The 14,190-nt window shown below is 36.5% G+C and overlaps 1 protein-coding gene across 3 annotated transcripts in view; it reads right to left on the bottom strand.

The window, feature by feature from the left end:
• EXOC2 (exocyst complex component 2) overlaps nucleotides 1-14,190 on the bottom strand; it is a 275,073-nt gene that overhangs the window by 5,546 nt on the left and 255,337 nt on the right. For all 3 annotated transcript variants that reach the window (XM_086706457.1, XM_086706459.1, XM_086706458.1), the window contains 2 exons: nucleotides 13,822-13,877; nucleotides 11,418-11,540 (listed from right to left, as the gene is read on the bottom strand). In XM_086706457.1, the coding sequence (XP_086562583.1) occupies nucleotides 11,418-11,540; nucleotides 13,822-13,877 (179 nt within the window). The remainder of the gene's footprint in view (nucleotides 1-11,417; nucleotides 11,541-13,821; nucleotides 13,878-14,190) is intronic.

Below are 14,190 nucleotides of genomic sequence, written 5' to 3'. Positions count from 1 at the left end.
CTTCAACAAATAGTGCTGGGAAAACTGGATAGCCACATGCAAACGATTGAACCTGGATCCCTTTCTTAACACAAAGATGAACTCAAAATGGATCACAGACATAATGGAAGGGATAAAATTCTGAAACACATAGAAGAGAGCAGGAGTAAGTCTTTGTAATGTTAGGATAGGCAAGCCTTCTTAGAAACGATATCAAAAGTGTAAGCAATGAAGAAGGAGGGGAAGATGGCAGTGGAGTAAGAGTACCCTGGGCTCACCTCATCCTACGAATACAACTAGGTAACTATCAAATTATCCTACGTACCCCAGAAATTGACCTGAAGACTGGCAAGACAAACTCTAAAAATAAAGGTAGAGAAGAGGCCACATTGAAGAAGATAGGAAGTATGCAGATGTGGTTTGAGAGAGAAACAGATTGTGGCCACCATGGTCACAGAGAAGGACAAGAAACAGACTAGCATATAGGAGAGTGCACAAGGAAAATAAATTCCCATAGCAATTGGCTTGGAAAGTGAGAGGGCCCAAATTTCGTGAGCTCTTGGAATAGGCAAAGCTTACAACCTAAGTTTTGTAAAAGGTCAGCAGGAGTTGGGAGATGGTAGCAGTGTATGAAGACTCTAGGCTCACCTTATCACATGAATACAGCTAGATAACTACCAAATCATCTTAAATACCCCAGAAACTGACCTAAAGACTGACGGAAAAAACTCCACAATTAAAGGTAGAGAAGAGGCCACATGCAAAAGGGCAGGAAGTGCAAAGATGTGGTGTTGAAGACATATCACGGCAGCTGCAGTGGGGAGGGAGCCACAGTCACAGAGAAGGGCAAGAGATAGACATAAGGAAAATAAATCCCCATTGCAATTGGAAAAGAAAGTGAGAGGGGCCGAATATTGTTAAGTTCTTGCAACCAACAGGGTGGAAAGTCTAGAGTTTTAAACAATGGACTTGGCTGGGACAGAGTCCACAGGGCACTGTGCTGCTCTTAGAGAGAAGGAAGGAAACAACCTTGACACAGCATGGAAACAGTGATCTGAAAAGCACCTGGGGCACACAGTGGGGAGGCTATTTGCTCATCATGAAGCGTGTCCCAGGAGACAGTGTTCACAAAGAGACCCGCTCAAGGGAACAAAGGAACTGGCAGGCACCATTTCCCTCCCTTGCCCGTCAGCATAAGCACAGGACCACCTGCGGGAACCAGCACAGCACCACACTCACTACCTAACTTGCTTCATCAAGCCCTGTCCCCCAAGCTCCTGTGGAACTGCCCTTCCCAGTCACACTTAGCTCAGTGATGGCATGGTAGGTCCCCTCCCCCAACACTGGCCCCAAAACCTGCCAACACAATGTGTCTCCAATCAGGAGTTTTGCACAGCCTCAGTTCTGGCAGTGATGGTGACAGGTGTCATATTATAAGCAGACCAGAGCACACCTAGTTAAAATGTGCCACATGCAGGCCAGGGGCCACACATTGCCCACAATAGGCAAAGAGCCACTTGCAACAACTGGCCTGAAAGATAAAGTGGCCAGAACAAAATAGCAGAGCACACGCAGCACACACTGGAGACACTCCTGGAAGCACCAGGCCCTAGAAAACAGGAGACACTACCCAGCAGGGCACTGACCTCTTCGAGGTAAGGCCATTACTCTCAAGAACAGGACCATAGCTGATTTTCCTAACACAGAAAAAGGCACAGCGACTTAGGAAAAATTAAAAGACAGAAATCTGTCTCATGAAAGAATAGGACAAGGCCACAGCAAAACATAAGTAACATTCCTGATGGAGTATTTAAAGCAATGATCATAAAGATACTCCCTGGACTTGAGAAAAATGGAAGGCATCAGTGAGACCCTTAAAATGAAGATAAAAAAAGAACCAATAAGAGATGAAGAGTGCAATAAATGAGATTAGAAACATGCTAGATGGAATGAATAGCAGGCTGGAAGAAGCAGAGGAATGAATTAATGACCTAGAAGACAGAGTAATGAAAAGTAATCAAGGTAAACAAAAAGAGAAAAAGAAGTATGCAAAATAAGAACAGACTTAGGAAACTGAGTCACTCCATCAAACATAATAACATTTATATTATAGGAAATCAAGAAGAAGAAGAGAGAGAAAAAAGGGGACAGAAAATTTATTTAAAGAAATAGTAGTTGAAAACTTCCCTAATCTAGGGAAGGAAACAGATATCCAGATCCAGGAGGCCCAGAGATTCCCCAACAAATTCAACAAAAGCAGACCCATACCAAGATATATTGTAATTAAATTGGCAAAATACAGTGATAAAGAAAAAAAAAATTTAAAGCATCAAGACAAAAGAAGACAGCAACATACAAGGGAAACTCCATAAAGCTAGCAGGGAATTTTTCAGCAGAAGCACTGCAAGCCAGAAGGCAGTGGCATGATATATTCAAAGTGCTGAATGGGAAAAATCTGCAGCCAACAATATTCCATCCAGAAAGGCTATCATTTAGAACAGAAGAAAAATAGAGGTTCCCAGAGTTTGTGACCACTAAACCAGCCATGCAAGAAATAGGAGACTCTGAGTGGAAAGGAAAGACCAAAAATTACAGTATGAAGATAGGAAACATAAGAGTGGCAAAAAGGAATATTTCTGTAAAAAAAATCAGTCAATGAACCATAAAATAAAAGGATTTGACATATGACACCATATACCTAAAGTGTGGGGAGGAGAAAAGAGTGGGTTCAAACTTAAACAACCATCAACTGAACATAGACTTTTATATGCACAAGATGTTACACACAAACCCAACGGTAACCACAGATCAAAAACCACTAATAAATTTGCAAAGAATAAAGAGAAAGAAATCCAATGATATCACTAAAGAAAACCAGAAAATCATGAAAGAAAGAAAGATCAGAGAAAATCTTCAGAAGACAACCACAAAACATGAAATAACATGTCAATAAATACATATCTATCAGTGATTACTCTGAATGTAAATGGACTAAATGCTCCAATCAGAAACACTGGGTGACTGAATGGAAACAAAACAAAACAAAACAAACAAGATCCTGCTGTCTACGGAGACTAGAGAGACTCATTTTAGATCTAAGGATACATGCAGATTGAAAGTGAGAGGATGGAGAAACATCTATCATTCATATGGATGTCAAAAAAAAGTGTCAGCATAGCAATACTTATACCAGACAAAAATAGACTTTAAGACAAAGACTGTAACAAGGGACAAAGAAGGATAGTATATAATAATAGAGGAGACAATCCAACAAGAAGATGTAACAATTCTATATATTTATGCACCCAATATGGGAGAAACCAAATACATATAACAGTTAATAACAAAATAAAAGAACTAATTGATAATGATACAGTAACAGTAGAAGACTTTAACATCTCATTTACATCAAATGGATAGGTTATCTAAATAGAAAATCAACAAGGAAACAATGATACACTGGACCACATGGATTTACAGATATATTCAGAACATTCTCTCCTAAAACAGCAGAGTACACATTCTTCTCAAGTGCACATGGAAGATTCTCCAGAATAGATCACATATTAGCCCACAAAACAAGCCTCAACAAATTCATAAAGATCAAAGTCATATGATGCATTTTTTCTGATCACAATGGTATGAAACTATAAGTCAACTACAAGAAAAAATCTGGAAATAACACAAATATATGGTGTTAAATAACATTCTATTAAACAATGAATGAGTCAACCAGGGTCAAAGAAGAAATAATAAAGTACATATAACAAAATTAAAATGAAAACACAACAAGCCAAAACCTGTGGAATGCAGAAAAAGCAGTCATTAACAGTGAAGTATACAACATTACAGGCTTACCTCAGGAAGCAAGAAAAATCTCAAATAGCCTAAATATACCTAAAGGAGCTAGAAAAAGAACAACAAACAAAACTGAAAACCGGCAGAAAATGGGAATTAATAAAGATTAGAGTAGAAATGAATGATATAGAAACTTAAAAAAAAAAAAAAGAACAGATCAATGAAACAGGAATTGGTCTTTTGGGAAAAAAAAATCAATAAAATTGATAAACCTCTAGCCAGACTTATCAAAAAAAAAAGACTCAAAAAAAATCACAAATGAGTGAGAAGAAATAACAACCAACAGCACAGAAGTACAATTATAAGGGAATATGAAAAACTCTATGCCAACAAATTGTACAGCCTGGAAGAAATTGTTAAAGCCATCGTGGTCAAACAGTATGATACTGGTATAAAAACAGACTCATTGATCAATAGAACAGAATAGAAAACTCTGAAATAAACCCACGACCATATGGTCAATTAATCTTCGACAAAGCAGGAAAGGAAAGAATATCCAATGTGAAAAGAACAGTCTCTTCCACAAATAGTGTTCAGAAACTGGATAGCAGTCTCTGCTATCACTATTCCACAAATAGTGTTCAGAAAACTGGATAGCAACATGCAAAAGAGTGAAACTGGACCACTTTCTTATACCATACACAAAAATAAATTCAAAATGGATTAAAGACCTAAATATGACACCTGAAATCAAAGCATCCTAGAAGAGAACACAAGTTGTAACTTCTTTGACATTGGCCATAGTACATATTTTGTACATACGTCTCCTGAGGTAAGGGAAACAGAAACAAAATAAACTATTGGGACTACAAAATAAAAAGCTTCTGGAGAGAAGGAAACAATCAACAAAACTAAAAGGCAACCTTATGGAGTAGGAGAAGATATTTGCAAAGACATATCTGATAAAGGGTTAGTATCTAAAATATATTAAAAAATTATACAACATCTAAAAAACACTCTAATTAAAAGATGGGCAGAAGACATGAACAGACATTTTTCCGAAGAAAACATAGATATGACCAATAGGCACATGAAAAGATGGTCAATATCACTGATCACTGGGGAAGTGGAAACGAAAACTACAATGGGGTAACACTTCACATCTGTCAGAATGGCTAAAATGAACAACACAAGAAACAACAGGTGTTGACAAGGATGTGGAGAAAAAGGAACCCTTGTGCACTGTTGGTGGGAATGCTAACTGGTGCAGCCAATGTAGAAAACAGTATGGAGGTTCTTCAAAAAGTTAAAAATAGAACTACCCTATGATCCAGCAATTACACTACTGGGTATTAACTGAAAGAATACAAAAACAGAAATAAAGAGATATGTGCACCCTGTGTTCACTGTGGAATTATTTACAATAGCCAAATTATGGAAGCAGCCCAAATGTCCACTGATTGATGAATGGATTAAAAAGATGTGGTATATATATATACAATGGAATATTAGTCATAAAAAAGAATGAAAGCTTGCCATTTGCAATGACATGGATATAGCTAGAGTATTATGCAAAGCAAAATAAATTCAGTTGGAGAAAGACAAATACCATATAATTTTACTCATATGTGGAATTTAAGAAACAAAACAAAGAAGCAAAGGAAAGAGAGAGAGAGAAATAAAAAAAACAGACTCAAGTATAGAGAACTGATGATTGCCAGTGGGGAGAAGGTGGGCGATGGGTTAAATAGGTGATGGGGATTAAGAAGTGCACATGTCATGATAAGCACTGGGTGATGTATGGAATTGGTGAATCACTATACTGTACACCTGAAACTAATATAACACTGTATTTAACTGGAATTAAAATAAAAACTTTTTAAAAGGTAAAAGCAACAAAAGAAAAATTGATAAATTAAACTGAAAATTAAAAACTTATGTGAGGTGAACTATAGCATCAAGAAAGTAAAAAAACAACCCACACAATGAGATACCCTTGACATACACTAAGATGTCTATAATCAGTAACATAAGGTAGTAACAAGTATTGGTTAGGATGTGGAGAAATTGGAATCTTTATGCATTGCTGTTAGGAAAGTAAAATGGAACAGCCAGTTTAAAAACAGTCTGTCAGGGGCACCTGGGTGTTTCAGTCAGTTAAGCTTCTGAATCTTGATTTTGGCTCAGGTCATGATTTCATGGTTCAGGAAAACATGTTGGGCTCCGCACTGACAGCAAGGAGACTGCTTAGGATCTTTCTATGGTCCTCCCCTGCTCATGCTCTTCCCCTCTCTCACAAAATAAATTAATAAACTTAAAAAAATAATTTTAAGACACTCAAGCAATTCATCAAAAGATCAAACATAGGGTATCCATATGACCTAGCAATTTCCCTCCCATGTATATACCCAAGAGAAATTAAAACACATAAATACGTTTATGTGAAAAAGTAGAAAATAACCCAAATGTCCATCAAATGATGAGCAGATAAAGAAAATGTGGTATATTTATACAATGGAATATTATCCAGTCATCAAAAGAAATTAAGTACTGGTATATGCTGCAATATGTGTGCACCTTGAAAACATTATGCTAAATGAAGGCAGCCAGTTACCAAAAGTCATATTTGTGGGACTCCATTTGTATGAAATTTTTTGAATAGGCAATTCATTGGGATAGAAAATCACGGAGAAAGAAACCAGAATGCTGCTTGTCTGTGGATGGGAAGGGTGGTTGTAAAGACAGTGGAAAGCGGCTGCTAATGGGTTCAAGGTTTCTTCTAGGGTGCATTGTTCTGAAGTTGAGTGTGTTGATGACTGTACAACTCTGTGAACACAATAAAAAAAAAATCACTGAACTGTGTGCACTTTTACCTTGTAGACAACACAACACTCATCTACCTTGTGGCAGATGAGTTATATCTGTGTAAAACTTAAAAAAAAATTTTTTTTAAATGTTTATTTATTTCTGAAGGAGAGACAGACAGAGCATGAGTGGGGGGAGAGGCAGAGAGAGGGAAGGAGACACAGAATCTGAAGCAGGCTCCAGGCTCGGAGCAGTCAGCACAGACCCAACGCAGGGCTCAAACTCACGAACGGTGAGATCATGGCCTGAGCTAAAGTCAGACGCTCAACCGACTGAGCCACCCAGGTGCCCCATATCTTGCATAAAACTTTTAAGAAAACAAAACAAAACAAAACATGGTAATCTAAAGCTTAAACTTCTTTGCGATCTTGAAATGACTTTACATGCAGATCACTTGTTTTCAGAGCTCCTGAAGAGGCTCTGAATGACAACCACATTACACACCTTCTACCTTTGACTCAGGCATCCACAGTATGTATAATGTTCAGGAGACTATTAAAAAGAGATAGCTGTGGGGCACTTGGGTGGCTCAGCTGGTTAAGCATTGGACTTTTGATTTGGTCAAGATCTCAAGATTCGTGAGTTCGGGCCCTGCCTGTGTCAGGCTCTGTACTGACAGTGTGAAGCCTGCTTGGGATTCTGCCTCTTCCTCTCTCTGTCCCTCCCCAACTTGTAAATAAACTGAAAAAAAAAAAATTAAAAAAAAAGTAAAAGAGACAGCCCTTATTCTCCAGGAGTACATAAAACATAAAACAATGGTAAGAGAAATTTTGTAAACAATCAAGATAAATGCTGATTTATATAAGACACAGTATATTCAGTAAAACTTTTTCTGCTTGGAAAGCAGTTGTTTGGTTTCATTTTTCAGTGCTTTAGAAGCCAAGAAATAGTTTGTAACTAGAAAGCATGCACATGACAGTTTGTCTCTATTGTTGATACTCTATATATTGAAACAGATCTATAAAGAGAATATCAAAAAGTAAAAATAAGGTAGAACTTTTAGTTGAATATTGCAGAAGGATTAAATCACTTTAAAACTAATCTTCATGCCCAAATTGTATTCAAAGTGATAGGTGTTTTAAATTAATCTATGAATTATGTGAACTATAAAAGCTGTGGTTATTTATAAAATATACATAGAACTGTACACCAGAAAATGTCATCTTAAAAGATCAGCTAAAATCACCAAACTGTCATCCCATTCCTCTTTAAACTGGCTCTCAGGAAGGTTCTGAAGATTTAGGTATGGGCCCTTTATGTAAGTGATTATTACAGGTTAACTTGTAGTCCTTCTGAATTATCTGCTCAATAGAAAAACAGTCTAACACAGGGATTCCCAATGGGAGAGGGGGAAATGGGGGGTTTAGACTCACTTGAACTTTTCCAATATAGATATGACTGCCTAATTCCTAGGAAGTATTAGATTATTAGAAGTTGGAACAGTCATGGTGGTCAGCAGTCTCCTGGACATGTATTTATCAAAAAAGTTCTCTAGCTAAATATGGTACCTCTTCCTAACCCTTCCCTGCTAGTTTTGAGAGAATTTAGCCAACAGGCCCCTCCCTAGTTAATCTCAACCACCCAGAGGAAAGCACTATCCTGAGACTTTTTCCACCATAGATAGTTTTATCTATTTGAGAATTTCATGTGAATGAACCCCATACAGTATATGAGCTTTTGTGTAAGGCTTCCTTCACTCAGCTGAATGCTCCCGAGATTTATCCAGGTGGTACCAGTAATTCTGTCCTCTTTAATGCTGAATAGCATTTGGTGTTATGAACATATCACAGTTTGCTTATTCTACTGATGAATACCCGGGCTGTTTCCAGCTTTTGGCTATTTCGTTTTCAGCTCTCTTGGTTAGTTTTTTTTTTTTTTAAAGTAAGAGGTTTTCTTTTCTATGTGTGTGTGTATATATATATATATATATATATATATATATATGTGTATATATATATATATATAAATGTATACATATGTATAGATATACATATGTATATTTGTTTATTTTCTAAATATAATTTATTGCCAAGTTAGTTAACATACAGTGTATACAGTGTGCTCTTGGTTTCGGGACTATATTCCCATGATTCATTGCTTACATACAACACCCAGTCAGTGCTTATCCCAACAAGTGCCCTCCTCAAAGCCCATTACCCATTTTCTCCTTCTCATGTGCCCCCCACCACCAACCCTCAGTTTGTTCTCTGTATTTGAGAGTCTCTTATGGTTTGCCTCCCTCCCTCTCTGTTTGTAACTATTTTATCCCCTTCCCTTCCCCCATGGTCTTCTGTTAAGTTTCTAAAATTCCACATACGAGTGAAAACATATGGTATCTGTCTTTCTCTAATTTATTTCACTTAGCATAATGCCCTCCAGTTCCATCCACATCGCTGCAAATGGCAAGATTTCATTCCTTCTCATTGCCAAGTAGTATTCCATTGTATATATAAACCACATCTTCTTTATCCATTCATCAGTTGATGGACATTTGGGCTCTTTCCATAATTTGGCTATTGTTGATAGCGCTGCTATAAAACATTGGGGTACATGTGCCCCTACAAATCAGCACTCCTGTATCCTCTGGATAAATTCCTAGTAGTGCTATAAGAAAGAGCTTTTCTTGTCACTGTACTATTTTACCGTCCCAACAATTCGTACGATCTCTAATTTCTCTTCAGTCTTGCCAACACTTGGTATTTTTAAGTCTTTAATTTTCTTCATCATGGTGGATATGTAATGGTATATTATTGTAGTGTTAATTTTCATTTCTCTGATAACCAATGATGTTGACCATCCTTTCATGTACTGATTAACCATTTCTGACTCTTCTGGAAATTGAATTACATGTATGCTAGACCTTTCGACATTGTCCCAGTGGTCTCTGAAGTTGCATTCATTTTTTTCCAATGATTCTTTTCTCTGTTCTTCAAATTTGGTAATTTCTGTTGATCTACAAATTCACTGACTTTCTCTTTTGTGTATTCTGCTGTTATTCACATCTAGAAGACTCTTCAAAAAAATCATATTCTGTATTTCTCCATTCCAGAATTCCATTTAGTTCCTTTTTTAGGGTTTCTATTTTTCTGCTGAGATTTCCTATCTATCTATTCATTATGAGTATGGATAGTCACCTTTACATCACTGAATAGGGCAGCTTTAAAGTCCTTGTCTTCAAATTCCAACAACTGCATTATCTCAAGATTGGTCTCAGTTGATTGTCTTTTCTATTAAGAGTGGGCCACATTTTCCTGTTTTATCTTGTTTGTGCCTTAAGTATATTTGGATTGTTTCCTGGACACCGTCAATAATGTGACTGGAGATTCTGGATTCTTTTTTTTTAATATGAAATTTATTGTCAAATTCGTTACCATACAACACCCAATGTTCATCCCAACACGTGCCCTCCTCAATGCCCATCACCCACTTTCCCCTCCCTCCCACCCTCCACCAACCCTCAGTTTATTCTCAGTTTTTAAGAGTCTCTTATGGTTTGGCGCTCTCTCTCTCTCTCTCTCTCTTTTTTTTTTTTTTTGAGACTCTGGATTCTATTACATGACCCTGAAGAGGACTGATCTTTGTTTCATTCATTTTAGCAAGCAATTAACTTATCTGGATTCAAACTGAAAACTCTCAGCTCTTGGGCAAGCACTTCAATTCTTACTTCAATTCTTCTAGTCTAACTGGGCTGGTTGGAGTAGAGTTTAATCACGCATGTGTAGTTCAGGGGTCAACCTGTGATTTAGGCAGTGTACATACAAAATTTGTGGTTTTTGTTTTCTGCTCTCTGGGATACCACCCTCACTTTCCTGTAACTGTGGTTGCTCTGAAGCCTATTCTTCAAGCCAGAAAGATAGCAGGTTTTGTGAAGTTTTAGGCATCTGTTGGCCTGTAGGCTAAAATTTGTAAAAAGTGAAAAATTCCCCAAGTACCATTTCTTCTAGAATCACTCACTAATGGTCATTCTCTAATATCTTCAGGTTTTTGTTTTTACACCTTTTATTCTTAAATATTATTCAAGATTATATTATCTGTAGGGAATTGGTTGACAGAAACTTCCTCAGCCACTACTGGAAGCAAAACTGCCAGTACTTTTTATTTTCTTATTTATTTTTATTTTTTTATTTTTTAATATGAAATTTATTGTCAAATTGGTTTCCATACAACACCCAGTGCTCATCCCAACAGGTGCCCTTTAAAAGCGCAATTGCAATGCTCTAAATCACTGCAGTTCATAGGTAGCAGGTAACTCTCCCTATGCATGAACACCTTTGCTATTGTCAATTTGGTTATATGCATACCAAGACGTATTTGGTTTATAGAAGTTATAATTGTTATTATAACTATGTAATTTAAATAACTACAACATAAAACCAATGGATTATGAGTGTGAAGAGACTTGTCATTTCTATGAAAACTGCACTGAATGGTTTGAAAAGATTTATTAAAAGTTAAGTTGCTAAAAATTCCTGTGAAACTGGATGTAGTGAAGACAGCTGCAAACTAAAAAAAAAAGTCACATAACTTTAGAAGGAATCTGCATTCAGAAAATTTCATAAGAGTTGTTAAGATCTTGCTCTACTCTACAGAAACAGAAACTCTAAAATTTGTAGACAATGCATGGGTATGGTATGGCTTATGCAATAGAGAAGATGTAGATCTCCAATTGGTAGATTCACAAACACCTGTCTGTATATAAGATTGATGACTACAAATACATTTTATATGTTTTAAATGAAATAAAAGTTCAACATGGAACTGAATGATTTTGGTACCTGTAATGCTCCATTTTTGCTGAAGGATGAAACACACTGCATCAGTCGACTTAGTTCTTCAGAAACTGCTTCCACCACCTTGGCTAGAACTCGAGGTACCAATTCTTTGGAAATAGTGAACACCTGATGGAAGGGTTTAAAGTAAGAGCAAATGATGTGTTATAGGAACATTTCCTGACTTGAATTTGTTAAAAACAAAGAGATGCACAAAACAAAATAACTCACAGACCTTCTAAGCCATATTTTTAAAGGATCACAATTATGAATGAAAGGAAGATACAGACAGAAGATACAGTTGTACTAAGTGATTAATGGCAAAAACGAATCCTCTAAAAATATATAGGCAAATATAATTTTGAAAGGTGTTGTTGATGTTGACAAACTAAAAATAGTTTCAAAGATTTCATCTTCCTCTTGCCCTTTTCACAAAAGGAAATATTATAGAAATTATAGAAATAAAATTATAGAAATTTAGAAATATGAAATTATAGAAATAAAAACACACTGTGTCAGTTTTTTTTACCACAATTAAAAGAAAAACACATGGGGTCAGACTCTTCTTAGATCGAAACAAACACCGTATCAACTGGGCACATTATTGCATATTGGACAACAAAGTCCCCAATTTTATTGTTTGCCGAATTTCATATGTGTTTCCTTTCATTCGACAAAAAAGATTATTTTTAAACTTTGAATCTTGGTATTTTCAGAATAAGAACTATTATATTTGAAAATGTGGTGAAACATTTTACTATGTTGATTTATAAATTTGTCAAGTTAAGATCATGTGGGGGGCGCCTGGGTGGCGCAGTCGGTTAAAGCGTCCGACTTCAGCCAGGTCACGATCTCGCGGTCCGTGAGTTCGAGCCCCGCGTCGGGCTCTGGGCTGACAGCTCAGAGCCTGGAGCCTGTTTCGGATTCTGTGTCTCCCTCTCTCTGCCCCTCCCCCGTTCATGCTCTGTCTCTCTCTGTCCCAAAAATAAATAAATGTTCAAAAAAAAAAATTAAAAAAAAAAAAAGATCATGTGGGAAATAGTAAATAAACATTATGAATGAAATTCTACTTCCAGTCACTGGGATAAATTAGAAGGGGGTTTGAAAAACCTCATACAAATCATGGTTACTTATAGTGGACATTAATAAAAGCTGCCTCTTTAGGAATTACTGTCATCACTAAAAGGCATACATATTTTGCAATTCCTCTGTCTACTACAGAAATGCTTTCACTGAGTGATGATTTAATTTATACTCTAATTTTATTGGAAGCTAACATAACAAAAAAGCATTTGTATATCTTTGATGATAAAATCATTAAAAATGTATGTGATAAATTCTTGCTGGAGTTAAATCATATATATAATACTTCCATAGAAGAATGTGTATGTTTTCCTTTACTAAGAAATGAAAACATAACATACTACGTTTCTCTTTGTGCTCTAGCTGCTTCAAACTTAGAGACAAATTCAGGAACAAGATAGCATTCTCTGTTTCCTTTGGTTACTCTTTTGCTTTAGCCTTGATTATCCATGTTTTCCAGTTTATCTTGACAACCTCTGATACTTTTTGATGAAGACAGTGGTATAAACTAAATACACCTACATCAGATGCATGCAGCTTAAAAGGCACTCAAGCAACAGTGGAAATTATCTAATGATAACATCTTTGTGGGCCTTATTTTATCTGGTCACCAATCTGTGTATGAGCCGTAACCACTCTGAAAGTACTGGCAAAGCAGTGAGTAATGGATTGTGAAATTATAGAATTCGTAGTCATAGTGGGGATAATGGTGGTAGCTGTGCCTCTTTTGATGTTCCTTAGAAGAGTCCTTCTAAGAAGGACGTTAACAAAGGATGTTAACGTAAAGCTTAAGATGATAATGCTTCAAGTGAGGGCAAGTTTTAGCATGAACCAGAAGCATCAACATCCACATGTACCTAAGTCAGTCACTGATAGGAAACCATGCACCTGCTTCCTAACCTCGGCCTGCCCTTTGAGCCTATCTTTCTAACAAGTCTAGTTTTCTGGATTCCCAGCCACTATGTAAGAACACATTGCCACGTGAATAAGACACCAAAGCTTATTTGTATTCTGGGTAAAAAGAGGTTAATGAATTTTGCAAGATAAGGGATTTAATATTCCTTCCAAACCAAGGTGAAAAAAACAATCTCTCTTCTCCTTACCTTTTGAACATTAATGGATTTAGTTTTAAACACAATTTCAGAAAAAAAAAAAACTCTCATAGTAAAAGCACATGCGTGTGTGTGCATGTGTTAGAGTTGTGTTTTATTTATACCCAAGATATATTCTGAAGGGAAAAAAGACTACCAGAAAAACCATCAAATTTGCCTCTTTGTGTTGTTTTCCAGTTACCCATATTTCTTAAGAACATCTAATGACAGCTTACCTCTGCGTGCACAGCAATTATATTCACCAATGCTTCTTTTAAATAGTTTCTGACACCTGAAATCAAGAAGAGGGAGGGAAAAAAGGCATTTAATGGAAAAAAGCTACCCACCTCCCTTGACGGCATTACTGTGCACTGTACTACTGCCTTAGAGTTTTCTAAGGAGAAACAGAAAGTAACACTATCACTGTCTATTTCCTTTGAGAACCAAATGGTATTAAGGACTATTTTTGTTCAGGTTAAAAAAAAAGTTAAACATTTTCTTTCATTGTTTCTCTGTAACTGATGGTCAGTCTGCTTCAAAACTGAGATTTAAAACTGTCCTTCAGTTTCTTTATATACATGTTTCTTCATTTGTGTGTGTGTGTG

Source organism: Puma concolor, chromosome B2, assembly GCF_028749965.1.
Source record: "Puma concolor isolate L17-30 chromosome B2, mPumCon1.1.hap2, whole genome shotgun sequence".
Lineage (NCBI taxonomy): Eukaryota > Metazoa > Chordata > Mammalia > Carnivora > Felidae > Puma > Puma concolor.
This window is presented reverse-complemented; position numbering and strand designations above follow the sequence as displayed.